The following is a 24355-nucleotide window of genomic DNA, read 5'->3' as shown; positions in this document are numbered from 1 at the left end:
AACTTAAATTCAAACTTCTTACTTAAATCGTTGACATTCGATGCATGCCTGGCTCATGTAAGATCACTGATGCAATTAAAGTTTACAGGAACCTGTCCAAAGACAAATTAATGGACTCTAATTTGTAGACGATGCTTTAAAACAAAGAAAAAGGTGAACTTGACACTGATATCTCATTCATCCATTGGTTCAAAATTCAGATTCTTATTGCCTTCAATTAATTCATACATGTAAAGCATTTATGTGTATATACTTCTCCAATCACACTCAAGAAAAATATTTTTTTAGTGTAATAGTTTTATCGTCACGTGATATTACTAGGTCATGCACGTCCTATAAGTCAAATGAACCACAACAACTTTTAAGTATACTATTAATAACAAATGCACGTGGGTTTTAGAATTTTTAGTGTCCAATTTGTTTTATTTTTCCTAAAGGAAAATGATTTTCACACATCTTTTTTAGCCTCTCACATCTTTTAGTCATTAATTTGAACAAATCAAATACTATCAACGAACAAAATTAAACATGAATGTGTGAGAAATAAAATAATGTAGGGTTATCATTTGCCTTAAAAGATCCAATACCTCTTTTATTTCATTTCCCTTCAATCGATATCTTTTCTATATGAATAGCAGAATATTAATTGAATTATAGTCTAGATGAATTTGATATAATTGTTTAGATCTAGAGCAGGTTACCTTCTCTCCGCACTCACGGACTCACTGATGAACACCATGTATATTAACGGGCAATTGGCATGTAACTTAAACACTGTATTGATGCCACTTAGTACTAAGGTCTAGTGGTAGAAAGTTTGAACCATATTATTGCTAATCCATTGTAAGGCTAAACCCATCCCTCACTTTAGTGTAAATAATATTGTTTGTTGTAAAAAAAAAAGCACCATATTGATTGACTATTTGTTCATCGTCTTTATTAAAGCTCTTAGTTGTTGTCAAATGAAAGCGTAGACGCGGAGCGCCAATTGGGAGGTCTTGTGGTATTTACTAATACACGTGTTATTGATGAGAGTATGAATTCTACATTTTAAAAAAGAAAGAAAAAAATAAAATAAAATCTTGCATGTATCAGAATATGTTGTCCCACGTGTAAAGTCCAATATCAACACATGCTGAACATCACACAATTTATGTTGTGCACGTGTTAGACTTAAAAATTCATCACATCTGAGAGGGTGTGTCGAGAGTATAAATCATATATCGAGAAAAGAAGGAATCTTGCATTTACAAATAAGTTTGGACCACTCCCTATATTGCCAATTGGTTTTACATTCAATTCATAATTAGTACTATTACTGTGGAATCGTCTAATAACAATAAAGTGGGGATAATAATTTCTTATTACGGTTAAGTTGTACGAGATCATCAGGGTGAGCCCTTGATCTGTGTTAGTCCTTCAGCCAACGTCGTGTAACGTTGTACCCACTACAACACACAAAGGCTCTCTCCACGTAACGTCCGGGAAAAAAGAGAACAAATCACAGAGAAACCGAGAGAGAGAGATAAAGTGAGCCAAGAATCCTAGAGAGAGAGAGAGGCACACACAGACTGGGAGAGAGAGTTAGCAGCTTCCATTGCTTCTCTCCTTTTCCTTCCGTGGTGGGTCTTCACTCTTGTCCAACATTGCTGATACCAAAGAGGAGAACTTTTGCGTTAAATCTTAGAGAGACAGGAAAAGTGAGCTTCAAGGGACTGAAGGGAGAGGAACATGGAAGATGATGACTGCTGAACCAAGTGGGAATAATGAGGAAGGGGTCAATGGCAATGTCGATGTCAATGTGCGGGCAAGGGTGTGGTGGAGGAAAACAGGAGAAGGCGGAAGAAATGTCGAGGGACGGCAGCCATGCCAGCCAGTTTAACCTCATCGATGGCATTTTGCCGTCTCTTGGCGCCACTGCTCCAAACCGTCCCAAACACAAGTTCCGCCGTTTCATCATCTCCCCATTTAATTATTATTACAAGTGACAAATCTCTCTCTCTCTCTCTCTCTCTAGCAATTTTTCAATTTTTCTTGTTGTTTTTACACGTCCATGTGTGTTATCAGTTGGGTTGATCTGATATGAATTGCATGTAGCAAGTTTTAAATTTAGGCTGTGTTTGAATCTTGGACTGTATTTGTATAAATTCATGGCGGCACAAGATCATGAAGAACTAGAATTTATTGCCCAATTTTGTTCTCCTTAAATGATGTTTCAATCGTTCATGGTTTTTTTTTTTTTTTTTTTTTTTTTTTTTAGGTTTTGTTTTGGAGACTTTAATTTTCTAATTGTAGTTCCATTATTGTTTTATGAATAATTGTGTGATGTGCGTTAGGCCACTTGGTCAACCAATGTACCTTGCACTTAGTTTGATCCCCGCTCTATAAATCAGAGCAATTTAGAATATCGTCCTACCAAAAAAAGAAAACATAATTTGAGTATAACATTTTCTTTTGGTTTTTAATTTGCAGACTTTGGCAGTCATTTCTTATCCTCCTGGTTTTCTACACTGCTTGGGTGTGTCCCTTTGAATTTGGATTCTTGGACAGAGCAAAAGGACTTATTGCCATTGCTGATAATGTTGTCAATGCACTTTTCGCTATCGACATTGTATTGACATTCTTTGTGGCCTACCTTGATAAAACTACTTATCTCCTCATTGACAACCGCAAGCTCATCGCTCTGAGATATGCCAAAACATGGCTGGCCTTTGACATTATCTCCACAATCCCTTCGGAACTTGCTCAGCGTGTTCTGCCTCCTCCTCTCGAGACTTATGGATACTTCAATATCCTCCGCCTTTGGCGTCTCCGAAGAGTCAGTGCAATGATTTCCAGGTACAAATTACATCAATAGAAGTTCCATCACAGCAATCTTATTATACATTTGTATTTATTTATGAATTGTGAACTGCATTCATCGTTATTTTACTCATGTTTGAAGTCAGCTTAATCCAAAGGCAATGCAGATTATATTTTTCATATTCATTTGCAGGATCTGATCATTAAGCTCTCATGTTGTTTTATATTTTCTCTGATATTCTAGATTGGAAAAGGACAGGAATTATAGCTATTTTTGGGTTCGATACTGCAAGCTTATTTTCGTGAGTACTTTTCGACTAATATCTAGTCTTTTTTTTTGTTGAAAGAGAGGTGATTGTCTAATATAACTGTGATGTGTATCTCATGATCATCAGGCTTTTGATGTGTTTGTAGGTTACACTCCTCACAGTTCATTGCGCAGGCTGCTTCTTCTATTTCCTTGCTGTGCATTATCGTAACCCAAGAAGGACCTGGTTTGGGCTTATCGAAGAAAACTTTCAACAATTGACTTTATGGGACCGGTACGTGACCTCAATGTACTGGTCCATAATCACGCTCACAACCACCGGCTATGGGGATTTTCATCCTGTAAATTCACAGGAGATGATATTCGATATCTTCTATATGCTCTTCAATCTTGGGCTGCAAGCTTACCTGATCGGTAATATGACCAACTTGATTGTCCATGGAACTGCTCGAACTAGACAATTTGTAAGTACACTAAATTATGTAAAGTTTAATACTTCTTACTACTAAATTATGTAAAGTTTAACTCAACAATTTTAGATATGAACTTCATTCTTCTGACAAGTTTGCAAGTATAGCAGTTTTCATGTTTTGGTTTCCCATTTTTTGGACTTGTTTTCTGGACTCGCAGAGAGACACTATTCAAGCTGCAACAAGTTTTGCTCGTAGGAACCAAATACCTGATCACCTGCACGAGCAGATGCTTGCTCATTTGTGTTTGAAGTACAGAACTAATTCAGAAGGGCTGCAGCAGCAAGAGGCTCTCGATGCGCTCCCTAAAGCCATTCGATCTAGCATCTCTCACTATCTCTTCTATCCACTTGTTGATAGTGTCTACTTGTTCCAAGGTGTATCAAGAGATCTACTTTTCCAATTGGTAATTATTAAGATTACACTATTTGTACTAATTGGCGGTGTTTGATACAGCATTGTCATTCTAGTCTCCTGCAATCTTATATGTAAGAAATAAACTTTGTCTAACTTCATTTTTGGTGGTTGAGTTTTAAGGTCTCTGAGATGAAGGCTGAATATTTTCCTCCAAAAGAAGTTGTAATCTTGCAGAATGAAGCACCCACTGACATGTATATCGTGGTTACCGGCTCTGTGGTAAGAATCAGAAAATAGCAGTCATGCAACTCCTCTTTACACTTGAATCACAAGGCACCTATTGCCTTTCTTTTACTCTTCGGTTTCTTTTTATTGGGAAAACTAGCTTCTGATTCTTGCAACTTGCTAACAGGAACTTATTATGCACAGGAATGGAGCAACACCGGCAAGTTTAATGATATAAAATATGTGATCAACGTGTCTTCCAAAACATAAACTTGGTGCTTTGTCTATGACTGATGGACTTCTTGTTGAATGACTGCAGGTTGTTCATGAAGTGAAGACAGGAGACGTTGTTGGTGAAATAGGTGTGCTTTGTTACAGGCCTCAAATGGTCACAGTTCGGACGAAAGGACTCTCCCAGCTTCTGCGTTTGAACCGTACAGCTTTCTTAAACCTTGTTCAAGCAAATGTTGGAGATGGAACGATAATCATGAACAATTTTCTTCAGGTTTGTACGTTACGTTAATCATTTTTTGGTAGTCTTTAATATATGGGAATCAGAATTTTGATAACGGTTCTTTGCGTCTTTCTTATGCATATTGATGCAGCATTTGAAAGAAATGAAGAATCCGCTGGCAGAAGGAATTTTGAGGGACATAGAGCATGTGCTGGCTAGCGGTAGAATGGATCTGCCTCTTAGTTTATGCTTTGCTGCACAGAGGGGTGATGACATGTTGCTGCATCAATTGCTAAGGCGGGGTTCAGATCCAAATGAGATGGATGATAATGGACGAACAGCTATGGTGCGCATACTCTATCATTATTGTGCAAACAGACACCATTTTGTCCGCGATAGCCTTTGAATTTGAGAGTTTGGTGCTTACTTTGTATGCGTTATTTTCTTTTGTGTTCAACAGCACATTGCAGCATCTAATGGAAATGAACATTGTGCCCTTTTACTTCTAGAGTATGAAGCCGATCCCAATATACAAGGTACGAACATGTTTTCTTGTCAGACAGTCTGGTGTGCTATGTTTCTATTTAGGTGACCTTTAATTTGACACGTGGTATGAGATTGTCACGCTGAATCAATTATTCGTTACTTTGCATGCAGATTCGGAAGGAAATGTTCCTCTATGGGAAGCAATATCAGGGAAGCATGAGTCTTTGATTAAACTTCTCTTAGACAATGGAGCGAAGATAAATTCTGGCAATGTGGGAAATTTTGCTTGTTCTGCTGTTGAGCAAAACAACTTGGAGCTGCTTAAATACATTGTCAAGTATAACGGTGATGTAACACTGCCCAAGAACAATGGGACTACAGCACTTCACACGGCAGTATGTGAAGAAAACGTAGAGATAGTTAAGTTCCTCTTGGAACAAGGGGCTGAGGCTGACAAGCCAGATAGCTACGGATGGACTCCTAGGGCTTTGGCAGAGCATCAGGGACATGACAAAATAATTGAACTGTTTCAACAAAAATCGGAGAGTAAGAAACCAAGCAAGAAACAAACTGTTGTTCCTATGCCAGAGGATCCGATACTATCACGTCCTGGGAAGTTCAGAAGTGAGCCTACATTACCTCCCTACGCACGGGATGGAAGGCCATCCAACTCAGATATGATATCAGAAAATACTCTTAGAATGGATAAAAGCTTTCGCAATTCACTGTTTGGTTTCATGTCAACTGCCAATACTAATACCGGTAAGCATATATCTTCAATTTTCTCCATATATTCTTAGAAAGATGCTATAATTTCCTCATTTTTTTCTCTTAATAAATCACTTACATAATGTTTCTTAAATCCCATAATATTATGAGTAAAAATGCGTGAGTAAATCATTACTCAACCTACTAGAAACTGAGGCCTTTAACCGAACTTTGATTTTTTTTTAACACTAGGTGATGAAAAGTTTTGACAAGGTGAATTTGAAAACATGCAGGTGAGAAAGATAGAGACAATGTCGCATCTGCAGGCAGTTTGACAAGGAGCACAAGTAGGAACAGCTATCCGGCCAGAGTGACACTTAGCTGCCTGGAAAAAGGCGAAACTGCTGCAAAGCTTGTGCTTCTGCCTGATTCCCTTCAACAACTACTTGACCTTGGTGCCAAGAAATTCCAGTTTTCAGCCACAAAAGTTTTAACCAAAGACAGAGCTGAAATTGAAGATATAGGGCTTGTTAGAGATGGCGATCATCTTGTTCTTGTTGGTGATTCTGAAAAATAATTATCCAGAAGGCCAGAAAATCATCCCCCAGATGGCATGTCTATCTTCCCTTCTTGCATACTCCGTGTCCCTTAATTTGCCCGAAAACATCATGAATCCGCACGTGATTTTCTGGCTGTATTACTTGTTTTCCAAGCTAGGCATAATTCTTAGTCCTCTTTTCTGTAATCTGTTAATATCTTTGCTACAATGAGTGTGCTTGATACAGAAAATCAACGGTCCACGGTTGAGGAGCTTAATCATATCACAAGCACAAGCTTCAGTCTCAGTCAAACTATACTGATCATAATCCACTGTATCGTCAAATTCAGGCAACATCTTCGCGGTGCACCTGCACAATTTTACATTGCAATATGTCATTGAACCGATTGGAAACGTGTAAAATGATGTAAAATTGATTAAACAAAGACGGATGGAAGGTGTTGGATTTTTTCTTACATGAGAAAACCTGTCTTCAGTCTTCACTACTGAAGCTGGTTCTGAGCTTCAACTCTCCTCTGCTTCATGTCATCTCATCCAATATCTCAGCATCATAGAAATCATCTGTACCGTCATCATTTCCAGGGCCGGGTGGTACTTTTTCCTGCTCACACATTTCAATGCCATGAATCAGAATCATTTAAACACATTCATACAAGCCAGAAGAAAGTAAAAGAGACTTACATATGGATTAACACGGAACTTCTTCCCACTCACAAGAATCGAGTTCTTGAAGATGGGCAGGATGAAAGAACCCGGGCAGCAAATGTTCCCTTATGCTTATGAGAAGGAAGAATGGCAGAGGGAACAATATTCCAGCTATAGGTATCCATGTCACTCTGAAATATATCAGGAAGTACACGAGTTGGAAGAGCGTAAATGCAACTATGTACTTGAACGGTACTAACTCCACGAATGAAGCATGAAAACTTTCCAAAACCCTGTCCAAGAAAATTACAGAATTAGAAGACGAAACAAGATTATGATAAGCTACTAAATACTCATAAATGGCAGTATAATGTGTTGTGCTAGGATAGCACCAAACCACGCGGAACCAAATCAAGCTAACCCACAGAAATTTATCAAATGAAATGCAAGAACAATATAGAAAATAACACCAAGATTTTAACGAGGTTCCTCCACAGTCAGTGTAACTGGAGTACGTCCTCGGAGCAGTAGGAGCTCACCCAATAATCCACTATCAACCAAATGGGAGTTTACAAAGTGTTGACAATCTCACAACTCAAAAGCCCAATACACCCAATAGCTCTCATACACCAAAGAAACAAATAGAGAAAGAAATATAATGAATAATTTCTTCTCTATACATATAGCTCAAAGCTATTACAACAACAACTACTTTGGTAGATGATTACTAACCAATTGAAGCAATAGCTTCTCTTCTGTTTTAGGCTCTCTGTAACTCTCCCTTGCTCCCAAAACTGAAATGAGCTCCCTCACTTTTCTCTACTCTCGGTGCTCTCACAAAAGGAATGCTGAAAAACAAATGGTGCCCTTCCTTCTTTTTTCTCTACACTCGGCTGCACCCTTCATTCCCTTTTAAAAAACAACCAAATACAAATAAAATAATAAGGCTACTTGCTAGCCTTTTCCTTTTCTCCTCAAAACAAGGAAAGCAACAATGATTTTGTCCACCTTATTATTTTATTAGCCGAAAGTGGATGTGAGTTGGCCACTTGGCCACATATTCCAACAATCTCCACCTTGGCCAAGTTCCAAAAACGCCATCACAAGCCAAAATGCTCCAAAAAACTCCTACTGCTCAACGCCTTCTTTATATAGGCAAAATGTGAGCCAAGTTCAAACAATGAACAAACTTGGCTACACCAACAACCTTAGTCAACATATCAGCGGGGTTGTCTTTAGTTGGAATCTTTTGTAGAATGATTTCCCCTTCACCAACAACTTCACGAACAAAGTGATAACGCACATCTATGTGCTTGGTCCTCGCATGATGAACCTGATACTTAGCCAAATAAATGGCACTCTGACTATCACAATGTACCTCCACCTGCTTCTGATCAACCCCCAAATCTCTAATCAGTCCATGTATCCAAATGGCCTCCTTTATAGCTTCAGCAACTGCCATATATTCAACCTCTGTAGTAGACAAGGCAACAGATGATTGCAAAATGGACCTCCAACAAACTGGCCCATTAGCCATAGTAAACACATAGCCTGTAGTAGACTTCCTTCCATCCAGATCACCTGCATAATCTAAATCAACATAACCAACAGCAAAATGACCAATACCAGAGTCATCCCTCTCAAAACATAAACCAACATCTCGAGTACCATGGAGATACCTCAATATCCACTTAGCTGCATTCCAATGCTCTTTACCAGGATTATGCATATATCGACTCACCATGCCAACTGCATGAGCAATATCTGGTCTAGAGCATACCATTGCATACATCAAACTACCAACCAAATTTGCATATGGTATATTTTTCATTTGCAGCTTCTCCTTATCAGCTTTAGGACATTGTAGAGAACTCAATTTAAAATGAGGAGCCAAAGGGGTACTAACCGGTTTAGTTGAATCATGAACTCCAAACTTCCGAATCAACTTCTCAAGGTATTGTCTTTGGTTCAAACAAACCAAACCCTTCTCTCTGTCTCTAGTGATCTCCATGCCAAGGATCTTCTTTGCTTCTCCAAGATCCTTCATCTCGAACTCATTCTTCATTTGATTCTTCAATTTATCAATCTCTTCGACATTATTTGAGGCAATCAACATATCATCAACATATATCAACAAATAAATGAAAGACCCATCTTGCAACTTCTTGAAGTACACACAATGATCATATTGACTTCTAGAATAATTTTGGCCTCTCTTAAATTTATCAAACCTCAAATACCATTGTCTTGGAGATTGCTTCAAGCCATAAAGTGATTTCTTCAACTTGCAAAACAAATTCTCTTTCCCTTTCACTTTATACCCATCCGGTTGACACATAGATCTCTTCATTCAAATCACCATGTAGGAAAGCCGTCTTCACATCGAGTTGCACAAGCTCAAGATCATATTGTGCAACAAGAGCTAACATAATGCGAATTGAGGAGTGGTTCACAACTGGAGAAAAAATTTCATTGTAGTCAATGCCTTCCTTTTGTGCATACCCTTTAGCAACTAATCTTGCTTTGAATCTTACATTGCTTTTCTCATCAGCATTTTCTTTCTTGGCATACACCCATTTACAACCAATAGCTTTCTTACCCTTAGGCAATTTAGCTAACTCCCAAGTCTTGTTCTTCAAGAGAGAATTCATCTCATCACCCATGGCATTGCACCACTTCTCATTTTCCTCACTCTCAATGGCTTCCTCAAAATTGGATGGAATCTCATCAGTGATAATAGGAAGAGCAAAAGCAACATAGTCACTATACCGAGCTGGCTTGGTAATTTGTCTTTTTCCTCTGTTCTTGGCAATAGACTCTTGAGGTGAAACTTGCTCTTCAACTTGAATAGAATCTTCAAGTTCAACTTCTTCAACATCTTCATGGTCCCCCACTTCTTCACTTGTAGTGGCTTCGACATCAGCGGAAATAGGATTTGAAGTACTAGAGGCAACTTTCTCAAGCTCCACCTGTTGGACATCTTTCACATTCTTTTCAGAGTCTCTGAACATATTTTCTTCATCAAATGTCACATCTCTGCTGATTACAAGTTTCTTCATCTCCGGGCACCATAACCTGTAACCTTTGACATCACTACTAAAACCAAGAAAGATAGCCTTTTGGCTCTAGGATCAAGTTTATTTTCAGTTACATGAAAATAAGCAGGTGAACCAAAAATACGAATATAATCATAATCATTAGAAGGTTTTCCAGTCCATACCTCCATTGGCGTCTTACCCTGAACAGCAGCTGAGGGTAATCGGTTGATGATGTGACATGCATAAGTAACTGCCTCTGCCCAAAATGACTTGCTCAAACCCGACTGAGACAACATGCATCTAACCTTCTCAAGCAAGGTTCGATTCAATCTTTCTGCAACTCCATTTTGTTGTGGAGTTCCCCGGACACTAAAATGTCTCACAATCCCTTCCTCTTTGCAAACTTTAAAGAAAGGGTCGGATGTGTATTCATCACCATTATTCGATCTCAAAATCTTAATCTTTCTCCCAGTCTGGTTCTCAACCATTTTCTTCCAACCCAAGAAAATGCTCAACACCTCACTCTTGTGCTTCATAGTGTAGACCCAAGACCTTCTTGAATAATCATCAACAAAGGTCACGAACCAATGTCTACCACTCAAAGAGGGAGTCTTTGTAGGACTCCAAACATCCGAATGCACATAATCAAGAATGCCCTTCGTCTGATGTACAGCAGTACCAAACTTCACTCTAGTTTGCTTCCCCAAGACACAATGCTCACAGAAATCAAGCTTACAAGTCGTGGCACCTTTTAGAAGACCTTGTTTCACAAGCCCTTGTAGAGCTTTCTCACCGGCATGGCCTAATCTCATATGCCACAATCTAGTAGTATCAGAATCGGATGTGCCCATATTTTCTGAGACTACAGATGCTTCACCTGTCACAGTGCTTCCTTGCAATAAATACAAATGGCCACATCGAGGAGCTTTCATCACAACAAGTGCACCATAAGTCACCTTCAATGTCTGCCCATCTGAATGAAACCTGAAGCCCTTGGCTTCCAAAGTTCCCAAAGAAATAAGATTTTTCTTCAAATTCAGTACATACCGAACACTTGTCAACTCTTTAACCATGCCATCATGCAACTTCAACCGAACTGTACCAATCCCTTTTGTTGTGCAAGGATTGTCATCTCCCATGAACACAACACCGCCATCAAACTCTTTCAAGCTTGAAAACCAATCCTTGTGAGGAGTCATATGATGAGTACAACCCGTATCCAACACCCACTTAGTAGCACAATCAAATGATGAGGAAGTGGTTAAAGCAAAATCAGGAAAATCTGTTTCAACTTCAGCAACATTAGCTTCAGAACTTTCTTTACCTTTGGTCTTCAATTTTGGACAATCTTTCTTCCAATGGCCCTTATTACGACAAAAAGCACATTCATCCCTTTCCAAAGGTTTTCTACCTTTAGAGTTTCCTCTAGGTCGAGACTGTGATTTTTTCCTATTAGAAGATGATCTTCTCTCCGATGATCTACCTCTAACAAATAAAGCTTCCGAGGTACTATCATGATTTTTATCTCTATGCCTCATTTCATAATTCATCAAGGCATTTGACACATCTTCAAATTTCACAGTTTCTTTACCATGCATAATAGTGGTAACAAAATGCTCATAAGAGTCCGGCAAGGAATTCAACAAAATATTAAGGCCTTATCTTCATCCTTAATATCCTCATCTAAATTTAACAAGTCGGCAATCAACTTATTAAAAGCATCAAGGTGTCTAATAATTTTTGTACCTTCTTTGTATTGGAAGCGGTAGAGCTTTTTCTTCAAGTGTAGCCGGTTCTCTGCACTCTTCGTCATATACTTGTCTTCCAATTTTTGCCACAACACACTTGCCAATGTCTCCCGCATCACAAAATACTTCTGAGTTTTTGCAAGGCACAACCGAATTGAAGAGCAAGCCCACAAATTTAATTTCTCCCATTCCGGCTTCGACATAGCTTCCGGCTTCTCTCCCAAAGCGGCAAGTAGATCTTGTTGAGCCAACACATCTTTGACCTCACATTGCCACATCCCAAAGTTGTTTGTGCCATCAAACTTTTCAACTTCGAACTTTGCATTTTGCACCGTAGTTCTTGCAAATCCGGAGCTGCTTCCAAAAGGATTCTCAACTTGCCCGTCTGACATTTTTGGCAATTAGACAGTACCTAAGAGCAACCAGTGCTCTGATACCAATTGTTGTGCTAGGATAGCACCAAACCACGCGGAACCAAATCAAGCTAACCCACAGAAATTTATCAATTGAAATGCAAGAACAATATAGAAAATAACACCAAGATTTTAACGAGGTTCCTCCACAGTCAGTGTAACTGGAGTACGTCCTCGGAGCAGTAGGAGCTCACCCAATAATCCACTATCAACCAAATGGGAGTTTAGACAGTGTTGACAATCTCACAACTCAAAAGCCCAATACACCCAATAGCTCTCACACACCAAAGAAACAAATAGAGAAAGAAATATAATGAATAATTTCTTCTCTATACATATAGCTCAAGGCTATTACAACAACAACTACTTTGGTAGATGATTACTAATCAATTGAAGCAACAGCTTCTCTTCTGTTTTAGGCTCTCTGTAACTCTCCTTTGCTCTCTGCAACTCTCCCTTGCTCCCAAAACTGAAATGAGCTCCCTCACTTTTCTCTACTCTCGGTGCTCTCACAAAAGGAATGCTGAAAAACAAATGGTGCCCTTCCTTCTTTTTTCTCTACACTCGGCTGCACCCTTCATTCCCTTTTAAAAAACAACCAAATACAAATAAAATAATAAGGCTACTTGCTAGCCTTTTCCTTTTCTCCTCAAAACAAGGAAAACAACAATGATTTTGTCCACCTTATTATTTTATTAGCCGAAAGTGGATGTGAGTTGGCCACTTGGCCACATATTCCAACATAATGAACTTTCTGAAACTTACTTGTACGTCGGTTAGAGCTGATGGAGAGTAGCAAGAGCCTCTCCCAGAACTGATTACCTGGGAGATTATCAATCGCCATGTAGGCAAAATATCCCCAAAGAACTGAGGTAGGAATTTTTTTATTATGATGATTGCGAATATTGAGCCTCCCACAAAGAGTGACTGCAGCAGGTTACTCACTCAGAGTTGGTTGCGTTCAGTTTCATGCATTCCTTGGCACTCTACCGTTTTCTTTCAGATCACCAGACGCCTTAGAACAGCAAGACTCTTGGTGTGCATAAGGGACTGTGGAAGAACCCCATTTGAAGGAGGAAGTCCAAGCAACCCACACATCACTGTCTGCAACATTGAAAATGTAGCAGCAGAGTTATAAACATGTAGATTACAAAGAAAAAGGAAAAGCAAAAGAAGATTTGAAGTCGGAAAGAATACCGTTATTCCCAAAAGACTATGGGACTTTCACAACGAAGTCTGCTTATCATGTGGCTCATTCAAGCGGTGAGGACTACGGGACGGGACCTGCAAGTTCTAAAATGGATGCATGCAGGGGTTAAATGGCTGTGGAAGGCTCTTTGGAAAGCTTGTGTGCCTACGAAAGTAAAGAATTGTGTTTGGCGGTGTTGCACGAATGCTTTACCGACTCAAGCAAACTTTCAAAAGAGGAAAGTTATCACCACTGCGACTTGTATTTTTTGCGAGTGTGAGAGGGAAACGGTTGAACATGTGTTACTTGAGTGCCCAAGGTCGGTCTCTATTTGGTTTTCGAGTTCGTTGAGCTTGAGAACGGGGGGCATGGGAAGTGGAGGATTCCAAAGTTGGTTGATTCAAATGGCGGGAGAACTTTCGAAGCAAAGTTTTGATCTTGCTTTGGTGTTGATTTGGAGCATCCGGAAGGAACGAAACTCATTTCTGCGGACGGGTAAGGCGATGAACCAAGTGGATATCCATTGTCGAACCCAAGCATGGCTCCAAGAGTATAGAAAATGGCATGAAGTAAAGAAGGGCAGCAAGATTTCCTTCCACAGCCATGGAAAAAACCTAAGGTAGGTTGGCTTAAATGTAACTTTGATGGTGCGTGGAATGAGCGGGATGGGATTGGAGCGATTGGTGTTATAATCCGAGACGACTGGGGGATTTTTTTGGCAGCCATGGCTTCGAATTTGCCGGGGGTTCTTTCTGCACAGATGGCAGAGATTATGGCAGCGAGAGCTGCTGTCTTTTTGGCACAGATGGTGACGTCCCATGCTGTTGAGATACAAGGTGATGCAGCAGTAGTGATTAATGCATTACAAGCCGAGACAACAAATTTGAATGGTGAGTTTTGGCATGTTATTCAGGATGCTAAACATATCTTGGCTTCGTTTTCACAATGGAAAGCTACGTTTGGTCGACGAGAGACGAACACGGCGGCACACAGATTGGCACGATTGGGCTTAACTTTGACTAGTCAACTTTTTTGATTTGAAGAACCACCTAATGTAATTTTTAATATTCTTCTTCAGGATAGTATTAATACTTAATATGGTGCAAGACACTTTTTTTCCTTCGATTGGGTTGAAAATCCCAACAAGATTTTTATTATTGAGGCCCATTATTAGCATCATATCCTCTACTTTGTACGATTTATTCCAAATAAATGAATACCGTACTACTTCTTCTTCTTCAATAAATTTAAAAAAAAAAAAAAAAAATCTTCAATTCAATGCACTATATATAACATGGTATTAAATTTAAATTTAAATTTTCGAAATTTCCTTTGTGCTGCTGTACGTTAACGAACATAAACATGCATACCAACTACTTTTTGGTTTCCCAAAGTGTCCCCAGGCAAAGCCCAGGACTAATCCTTCGAGGTATGGTCGGGCGGACTTCTCCCAAGAAAGTTTTCTACATCCACAAGGGCTTGAAATCGAGACCACTTGCTTAAGCGACCAGAACCCCTTCCACTTCGACCAACCTTCATTGGTTGCATACTAACTACTTTTGACAAAAGCACTTCTATACAAATTGATACGGTATAAATCGGAACATTTCGGTAGAATTAATGCTACTTGAGCCTTGATCCGTATTTCATATTTTTCCGCCAAGAAACAGTCTCGGTGAAAGGGCAGAGAATAGCAGATGCCTAGCACATCAAATGAAGGGCTTCACGATTCCGGCCAAGCAGAGTCAACGCCGTTGCTGCTATGTGGTGTCCAGTTAATCCAGCAATAGCTAGCTGCTCATTTGGCGATGCATGCTCAATGTAGTTGTCCGGTAAAACAATTGGTCGCCACTGGAAAGTCGATTTCAGGCAGAGAGAACAAAATATGAGGAACGATGTGTTAACATATAATGAGCCATTGACAATCAATATTGAACTGAAAATAAATATTACCTTAATGTTTCCATCAAGCTGTCCGTCGAGAGAAAAGAACTGTGCAACATGGGATCCAAATCCTCCAATAGAACCTTCCTCAACCGTGATCAGATATGAATGGTTTCGACAAAGCTGCCTAAGAAGCTTGACATCTAACGGCTTGCAGAACCTTGCATCAGCAACTGTTACATCAATGCCCAGTGTTGAAAGAAGAGACCGAGCCTTGAGGCAGTTCTGAACCATTGATCCATATCCAAGCAATGCCACATCTTTACCCTCCGCAAGAATTTTCCCTTTTCCAATCTGCTCAGCAGCGCAAAGAAGTCATTAAACGCAGTCGCACAAAGAAGTTAAAAAAACACATAAGAAGTAATCCTCTGTATTAAATATACCAAGTTTATATACTTACTGGGAATGATTAATGACGGTATACTTGTTTTTAAGCAATGAAGCGGAATTACCTCAATGGGGGTCCCACTGCATACGGAATGGTTCATCACAACAATGGCGCCCCTTGGATATCGGAAGCAAACTGGACGATCATCAATGTAGGCTGCAGTGACCACCATGTTGGCAAGCTCATCTTCATCGGATGGTGCCATGACGATCATATTTGGTAAGCATGACATAAATGCTATATCGAATGCTCCACAATGCATGGGACCATCAGATCCTACCAACCCTGCACTTGTAATGACAAAACGCACTGGAATTCTTTGCCTATCTACGTCATGAACTACCTAAACAGGCCATGAGAAGATATTAGAGACATTATCATCATATTATTATATTATATCATAAATTATTTATTCCAAAACTGATTATAATATAGTTACTACCTGATCATAAGCTCTTTGTAGGAATGTAGACGGGATTATGCAAAATGGCTTAAGTCCTCCACATGCCAAACCAGCCGAAAATGTAACTGCGTGTTGTTCAGCCATTCCCACATCAAAAAACTTGTCAGGAAATCTTTCACGAAATAGCTGAAATGCTGTTTCCATATGCATTCCTGCATGAACAGTTACGATATCTTTGTCCTTCTCTGCCTCCATCACCAAAGCCTCCACAAAGCAGTCGCTATAAGTTCTACGGTGGATTTTGGACGGTAAATCCTCAGAGTTATTCAAACCTGCATGTTTGGGAAGTGTAAAATAGCATATATGTCAGATCAAACTGAACGTGGCTTTTCATGCTGTACAAAATGAGAACCAATCATTGTAGTCAGCAACTTCTTATACTCGCTAAAGGCCTGAACAAAGGCAAAGCCTCAGATGAAAAATATCAAACCAAAGGATATTGGGCTGAGTTAGACTATGTTCAAGTCAACTCATGAATCCTTAAATTTAGTGCAGAGTTTTGTACAGAATATAAAATGAACACCAGAGAAGGAGGGAGATGAGCGGTAATATACCTTCTATCCCACTCTTTGGGTTGTTTTCAACTTCCCGATTTTCTTCCGTTATCACATGAACCAAAACAGGACCCATTGAATTAAGAGATGCCACTTCTTGTAGAACGCAAATCAGGTCTTCAACATTGTGTCCATCAACAGGGCCAATATAATACAATCCGAGCTCTTCAAAAAGAGTTGATCCTAGTGGACCGACCATACCACGTGCATACTCATCAACTTTAGCTGCCAATTCATGCATGCCTCCACCAATTCTTTTAGTAACACCCTGAAAAAATAGGGGGAAGAAAAATAAATATTTCATAGAACAAAAAGCACAAGGCACAAAATCTCGCTCATAGCAACAGAAAATGTTTGATATTTTCAAAATCACCAAAGCCCAATACATTTTTCTCTCAGATGCGTGCCACACAAAACCAAATAATTTTTCTATACTCAGATTGTCTAAAGCATTGCCAAAAGTTAAATATATTTTTCTGTAAAGATATCTCTCATTTCAAAACTTCCAATATATCTAAGTTCTAAGAAATCTTTAAATAACGTTTAATGTCTCAAAATCTTCCAGTCCTAGAGGTATGATAATAAAAAACACGAAAATACCTTAGCAACTTCTCTAAACCTTCGAAAGGATTTACTTGACTGGAGCTTGCTTAGGGTACTAGACAGAGCACTAATAGCTGTCTTCGGACCCTCCTCAGTCTTTGGGTGTAAAGAGTGTCGGCTGTCATTTAAAATAACTACCATATTTGAGTCCAAATAACCTGCATTACCCATCGCCTCATAGACCTGTCCAGCCATCGTAGTCCCATTGCTAATGACTGAAACAATACGTTCCCGTTTTCCTTTAATATCCCGTGCAACTGCCATGCCTGTAAAGATTATAATAGCAGTCGAGTTAAAAAATAATATAGTTTTAAATCCAATGTAGCTGGCCAAACTTGAAACAATTGCTCTTACATCATAATAAATAACGCTCAAAGGAATGACCATATACTATCACTAGCTGCATAAATGCCATCGGGTCTAAAGCAGCATATACGGTTAACAGAATGTCCAGATAAGGGTGTTGCACGTTATGTTGAATAAAAACATGGACTTTTTCCGAAGACAGCGATTTCATCACAGGATAAACGAAAAAGAAGCATACTGGAAGTAGACATTACCCAGTCCAGCAGAAACGCTACTGCACCCATGCCCTGGCCCGAATGGATCATATTCACTCTCAGGTCGAGATGAAGGACCAGAAGAACCATTATTTCGTCGAGCTGTATGTACGAGGCCCCGCCTTCCTGTAAGTATTTTATGAGCATATGACTGCCAGAAAAAGAGAAAACTTTCAACATTTATATCATCCAGTGACAATGTATAAATGTGCAGAAACTGCCCATGACTGATTTCATTGCGTTCTGTTTTAGATGTGTAATTTCTGTTATGAACTATGAACAGCCTAATGGAAACAGTATCGCAAGTTCTCCATACCCTCAACTGCCTTTCTTAGAATTAACCATTTCTACAAAGAGAAAGGTATATATTTATGATCTTACTTGTTCTACAACATCCCAAATTATCTTGTCCACGGGAGCATGAAAAACATGGTGTATTGCAACCGTCAACTCAACCACTGCCAAACTGGCTCTGAAAGACTTTCGCGTTCTCAACATTATAGATGATAACTCTGAACGGATTTCATCAGATAACTGTTTCAGTTCCTGCACCGATCATTCTGTGATGAGTAAAGAAGTTGTGAACGGAAGTGTAAGCACACAAAGCAAGTATTAAAATGCCTCAGAACTAACTTCAACAGACAAGTTCTTCAGGTGGATAGGATTTTCAACTGAATCAAGAATGGGGGTTAACATTTCTTCCAAGAACCATTCGTCATCGTCAGGTAGAGAACATATTCGACTTGCAATTTCCTGCATCGAGAAAACAACACACGTTACTGCCTTTGTAACGGCAGATACAGTGAATAACTATTTTAATGGATTCATCAATTCAGATCAACCAGTGTATGTGCTTCGTGTGAGAATACGAAATCATACGACACATGATCTAGACTTAAATTAACTTAAAAGCAAAACACTTGAAGATAATGGCGATAATAAGATTCGGGTTTTTGGGTAATCAATACTTTAGAATTGCCATTTTAACACCACACCATTTCAAACTACTCAGTATTAATCACTACATTGCCGTATCTAAGCATTTTCTGTTTTAAAAACAATTATTTTCTAAAATTAGTGCAAAGTTAAAAATAGTTACAAACGAAAATTAAAATTCCACTCAAGAAAAATCTCTAATTACCAAAATCAATAAATTAACAAGCACCTTACAAATTTACAAAAAATTTAACAATTCAAACAAATCATAGATTTTGCTTACTCTGCAACCACAAATACAGTTAAATCATGAAGTCTCCAAATTCTAAATTTTTTTTCTTTCTTTTTTCTCCTCAGTTTCTGCAGCATGTAAAGTAGGTAAGAAGGGACGTGACCGAGATTACCTTGGATGCAGGGGGAAAAACGGAACTTGGGTACAATTTATGTCCTGGAAATTCCACATGCAGTGGGAAATTAGAGCCAAAGAACTCCACTTTCTGAGGAAAAGCCCCCAACTTTCCATGGCAATGGGAAGTGACTCCAAAAGGGTACCCAGCAGAAGCAACACCCATCAGATAAAACGCAAACCCAGCAACCCAAATTCAATAAATTTCAAGAAAAGAGCTGAATCCGAGAGCTCACTTGCAGAAAAACACACACCCAACTACCCAAGTTCAAAGCATCTAAGAGCTGAGTACGTAAAGAGATGGGATTTTGAAGGGTAAAATTGTCCGAAAGCGTCACATGAGACACCAGAATAGTTGCAGAAGAACAGGGCGGGGGCAGCAGAAGAAGAAGAAGACGAAGCTGACGGAGGGGAAGTAAATATCAACAGGAAGTGAACAGAGGATCCGGAGGAGACGCAAGAAGCATAAGTTGGGAGAGTATCATTCTGGATAAGTCCAAAATATATGTGAGGCCAAAGCATAATGACCTCAAAAATTAGAAACCTTTAAATTAATAATTAATCCCATTATTTAATTTTATAATTACAGACGATAATTTCCATTGCCAACTGATTTGTAATTTCTTAGTGTTGAGAACTCCGAAGGTATCACAGCAGCTCACGTTGGTTTTGTTAATCTAAACACAATTTTTGAGTGTTTTGTCGATTAACTAGGAGTGGGGGGAATATTTATGTGTTCTCTTGGTTAAATTAGATTGCGAGATTCGTACACAATCATATCATTGATGTTCAATTTGTTAGAGAGTATGTCAAATGGAAACAAACCTTTCTTTGTGAGTTTATAACTGGGTTTTTGTTTATTTGTAATTAACGGTTTGAGTCAGACATAGTTCGTTTAGTTAGTACACTTGTAATCTGAAATGTCTATTTCAAAATATTTTGCATCTCTCATAAAATGTAAAATTGTGAATTATAAAGGAGAAGTTTAGAGTTCGTATAAATTTCTTCATTTAAATGATAAATGTGTTATGATTGTAGATAGACTTGGCATTCTTGTCCTTTTTCCATGTTTGTGTTATTTTTTTTAACATATTTAATATTTTAACAGGTTGTGTCATATAACATCCGTCAAAATAAACGGATAATATGACACAACCCGAACACGACCCATTAATATTAACCAGTAATATGACCTAACTACACAATTTACCCGTTAAAGAGAATATGTTTTTAATCAATAAATAATCAAATGAAAAACGTAAGTGATATAACGTTCAAATTTTACAGTTAGTGAAAATATTGTTCGGAGTTTAAAAAGTCTATAAAAATTATATATATTGACTCATATTTCAGTTAATCGTGAACATTGGAACGTGATATCAACGATCCGAACGGTTCATTTTTCTACATCCACTAAAAGATCATGATTTCTAAAATGAAAATCTGAAAAACGAAATCCGGTAAAAAGAATACATCGTAAACGACAATCGACGATTAAACTTCGAAGTTAACCCCCTTATGGAAGTTGTGAAGATTGTCACTACGAGTGATTATATGGTTTTTTTTTTTTTTTTTTTTTAACATTTTTCACAATTCTACATTAATTATTATGATTTTTTTTTATTAATTTTGCACTCAGACAATAAATAGTATTCATGAAGGTTTTAAGGGTTTTAAAAATATAAACAACGATGTAACCAACGCCTATGCGTGGAGGATGCAATCACAAGTGTTTTTATGTTCTTTTCATATTTTTCACACTTTTGCATTAATTATTATGGATTTTTATTTATTTTGAACTACCCTAAAAACATTGTTCACGAGAGTATGTAGGCTTTGAAAATCTAATGTGCTTTAGTATAAATGAATTTTAGTGTGCTCTGGTATTTTTAAATGCTTCGGTATTTTTAATGTGCTTTTGTATTTTTTAATCTCACTTACGTGCGATCAAATTCTATGACTATTGTGGTAAGCTTTTTTAGTAATTTAAAAATATCAAACTATTTTTTTCTTGGAAAAATTAGGTTCTCATTCTATTTGTCCTACTTTATCGATCAAATCCTTATTCATTTTTAATTTTTTATCAAAGTCCTTAGATTTTAATAAACATCATTAATTATTTTAATAATAAAATATTTTTTATTTCTAAATATATTTATTTAGTGTTAGAAACGTTAGATTTGGTATATTTATATTTATGACTAAATTTTTTATCATATATTTTTATTTAATTTGTACCCATTTTAAAGTTGCAACCCTTTTTTTTATTTGTATCAATTTTCTTTTTAATTTTATTTTTTACCCATATTTAATTCCTTTTTGTGCCCATGTTTTTTTAACTTTTATTTGTATTTGTACCCATATTGTTTAATTTTTTTTGTACCCATTTTAACTTTGCTAAATGTACCCATGCTAATTATATGTATTTATTTTATGTTTTAAAATATATCAATAGTTATTTTTTAGAATATGTTAATAATTATGTGGGTATATATATATATATAAATTTTTGCTATAATTTTTGTGAAGAACAATATTACTCTAAAATTGATTTTTAAGTATTTATTATATTTAAAAAATATTATTTTAATTTGTTTAAATTTCATAATTTGTGAGACATTAAATGCATAAATGCATGAATTAAATCTCTTAAATGAGGCTAAGGACCTCAATCAAAAAATTTAAACAAACAAGGTTTCAATCTAACAATTATGTTGATTAGGAACCGGAACTAAAATGACATTTTTTTTCTTACCGGGTTGAAATGCGTTATCCGCCGGTAAACCCGTTAACGGGGTTTTAATGTGTAATCTGATTAGTTAATGACACACCCCGACCGAGATCAGGGAGTGCTGGCCGTCACACGAAGGTGACGTAGCCATGTGCGCGTGCGGAAGCTATGAAGATAGTAATATAAAAGTACGAATAATTAAAAACTAACTAGCATACAAAGTACTAGTGTATGTGAGACACAATTTCAGAGCGAGTCTACAGCAGTCAAAAAGGAAAAATGCGACATAATTACACCCGAAGGTGACCCTACAATGGTGAGTGTCTGTCAGAAATGCCGGGACGCCCTCTGGGATAAACCACCGAACTTGCTAAACCACTAGAACCTGGAGGGGCGTAAAAACAAAAGCGTGAGTGGGCAAAAACAAAGCTCTTTGAAAACTCTTTAGCAAAATACATTCTAACCCCTCGCCGTAAAACCTGTATACTTCCCAGAAAATGAACATATATACGTATGTATAGATATGCCAATCATGCTCCAAAATATGCCATTCATGCTTGAGAATATGCCACAACGGAATCTCATAATCAAATGTAAATGCTCAAGCGTAAATCATATCAATAACACATATCTGGCAGCCGGGAGTCACCTAACGTGACCTGTACGGCTGCATATAGAGCTCCAATCTCAACTCAATAACTGAATCTGCACACGAGTCGGAACCACCTAACGTGGTCTGTACGACAGGCTGGTGTAATATATATGTATGCTCTAGTGCTACGATCACGTGAAGCTGGGCGATAAATCGCGGGTCACCTACGAGTCGTAACCACCTAATGTGGTTTGTACGACAAGCCTAGGCACCTATCTTGGATCCAATGCGAGTATGCGGTGCGGGTGAACATACACGTGAAGGCTATGCCCCAACTCTGGGCGGGAGCACTAACACTGGGGGTGCAGATTATGAGCTCTCTAAGCATCTCAAACTATTACTGCATAACAACATGAATACCGCTTACCTGGCACTTACCTGTGCGTCCACAGCACCAAATACACATATATAAATGTATGCCGCTACTAATGCATGTGATGATGCATAAGTGATAATAATAAAGTGCATGGCATAAATCAATTACTCTTTTTAATCTATTTCTGGGAATTTAGATGTATATAGGTATATACGGAAAACAAAAAGCCCATTCACTGATAAGTGGAAGGGTCGTAGCCCCCCTGCCTCGAGTGTGTACGCTCGTCCTCGGAAAACGAATCACCTATACGCGAAAAAGCTACGAAAACGTTAATTTAAAAGCACATAACCAACTTCTCGTAATAACTTCTCATACATTGCTCAAATTGGACAATTGAATATACCAACGTGCTCTACACAACCTCAGGATCACACCCATATTTTTAAAATAATTTTTTGGACCCCTCACGCGCCCCCACGCGCGGCCACGTGCCATGCACACTGACGGCGTCAACTGACGCCGTCAGGAATATTCCGTTAAACTGACGGAATATTCCGTTAACCTTAACTGACGCCGTCAACTGCCGTTAGGAATATTCTGTTAAACTTAACGGAATATTCCCCTTTCTTCTCCGGCGAGCCTCCGGCGCCGGCGACGGCGCCGGAAAACTGGGAAATTTTCCAACTTAGTTTTCTCCTTCGTTTTTCAACCATTTTTCACGATCTTTATACCAAAATGAAGCTTAGGACTAGTAGAACAACGTTAGACTAGTTTTAAGGCCTAAAAATCACACGATCATACCTGCAACAACGATCCAAGTTCGGCCAACTTTGAACAGGACGATCCCGACGTCCAAACTCGTCCAACGAACCACTCCGAGGCTCCTTGGGACCTCACAAACACAACTACAAGCTTCAAATGTCCAAAAACTAAGTAAATTAAATTTGCATGAACAGTAGCCAAAACTGAGCTCGTGAAATCGACGTGAAAACGTCGGAGTTCCTACCTGAAAATGGCACCTCTGAACTCCTCTCAGCCTCACGAGCACGAGGGTGGTCTTGGTTTCTCGATTGGTGAAGATTTGAGTATGTTTGTGTGTATGTCCGTATGTAGAAGAAGAAGAAGAAGAAGAAGATGAACTCGGGGAGAGAGAGAGAGACAGAGACAGAGAGTGACAAAAGTGAGGGAAAGAGGGAGGGAATCCCGGGAGAAAAAGAGAGGGTATGAGTGTGTGTGGTCCTACAACACCACACTACACAACACTAATGTGATAAAAACGAACTAGGGGTAAAATGGTCGATTCACACGTACGTTTTAATAATCCCGGGACGGGATGTTACAGTTAACATGTTGACCCGAAATCCGTTATTTTCGTGTTTACTCGGATCGGATTAACAACTCGTGTAAGAAATTATCAGGTCTAATTGTAAGTGATTGACT

The 24355-nt window shown here is 38.4% G+C and overlaps 2 protein-coding genes across 2 annotated transcripts; one reads left to right on the top strand and one right to left on the bottom strand.

Annotated features, from left to right (window-relative positions):
• Window positions 1–1542: 1542 nt before the first annotated feature.
• LOC137717040 (potassium channel AKT1-like) lies at window positions 1543–6559 on the top strand. The gene is made up of 12 exons (XM_068456358.1): window positions 1543–1984; window positions 2473–2838; window positions 3047–3104; window positions 3217–3534; window positions 3701–3946; window positions 4078–4176; window positions 4310–4342; window positions 4442–4627; window positions 4728–4922; window positions 5037–5112; window positions 5234–5824; window positions 6073–6559. Exons 1-12 carry the CDS (start codon window positions 1767–1769, stop codon window positions 6345–6347), a joined length of 2661 nt encoding a protein of 886 aa, XP_068312459.1. The 5' UTR covers window positions 1543–1766; the 3' UTR covers window positions 6348–6559.
• Window positions 6560–14654: 8095 nt separating this feature from the next.
• On the bottom strand, window positions 14655–19706 carry LOC137717651 (probable 1-deoxy-D-xylulose-5-phosphate synthase, chloroplastic). The gene is made up of 10 exons (XM_068457075.1): window positions 19215–19706; window positions 18508–18627; window positions 18256–18420; window positions 17875–18025; window positions 17312–17580; window positions 16712–16979; window positions 16137–16429; window positions 15759–16037; window positions 15316–15600; window positions 14655–15213 (listed from the first exon to the last, which is right to left on the bottom strand). Exons 1-10 carry the CDS (start codon window positions 19380–19382, stop codon window positions 15064–15066), a joined length of 2148 nt encoding a protein of 715 aa, XP_068313176.1. The 5' UTR covers window positions 19383–19706; the 3' UTR covers window positions 14655–15063.
• Window positions 19707–24355: the final 4649 nt, after the last annotated feature.

The sequence above is a fragment of the Pyrus communis genome, chromosome 15 (assembly GCF_963583255.1).
Source record: "Pyrus communis chromosome 15, drPyrComm1.1, whole genome shotgun sequence".
In the NCBI taxonomy this organism is placed as follows: Eukaryota; Viridiplantae; Streptophyta; class Magnoliopsida; order Rosales; family Rosaceae; genus Pyrus; species Pyrus communis.
The sequence above is the reverse complement of the archived record's forward strand: the minus strand, read 5'-3'. Positions and strand labels throughout refer to the sequence as shown.

What these genes read in the sequence shown, in the direction of transcription:
- LOC137717651 (XM_068457075.1), bottom strand. Translation starts at nt 19,382, where the DNA reads ATGGGTGTTGCTTCTGCTGGGTACCCTTTTGGAGTCACTTCCCATTGC. An exon ending in TAGCGTTTCTGCTGGACTGG is followed by an intron (nt 17,581 to 17,874) that starts GTAATGTCTACT and finishes TAATCTTTACAG; the next exon opens with GCATGGCAGTTGCACGGGAT. An exon ending in AGCTTGATGGAAACATTAAG is followed by an intron (nt 15,214 to 15,315) that starts GTAATATTTATT and finishes TCGACTTTCCAG; the next exon opens with TGGCGACCAATTGTTTTACC.
- LOC137717040 (XM_068456358.1), top strand. Translation starts at nt 1,767, where the DNA reads ATGAGGAAGGGGTCAATGGCAATGTCGATGTCAATGTGCGGGCAAGGG. An exon ending in TCATGAACAATTTTCTTCAG is followed by an intron (nt 4,628 to 4,727) that starts GTTTGTACGTTA and finishes ATATTGATGCAG; the next exon opens with CATTTGAAAGAAATGAAGAA. An exon ending in AACTGCCAATACTAATACCG is followed by an intron (nt 5,825 to 6,072) that starts GTAAGCATATAT and finishes CAGGTGAGAAAG; the next exon opens with ATAGAGACAATGTCGCATCT.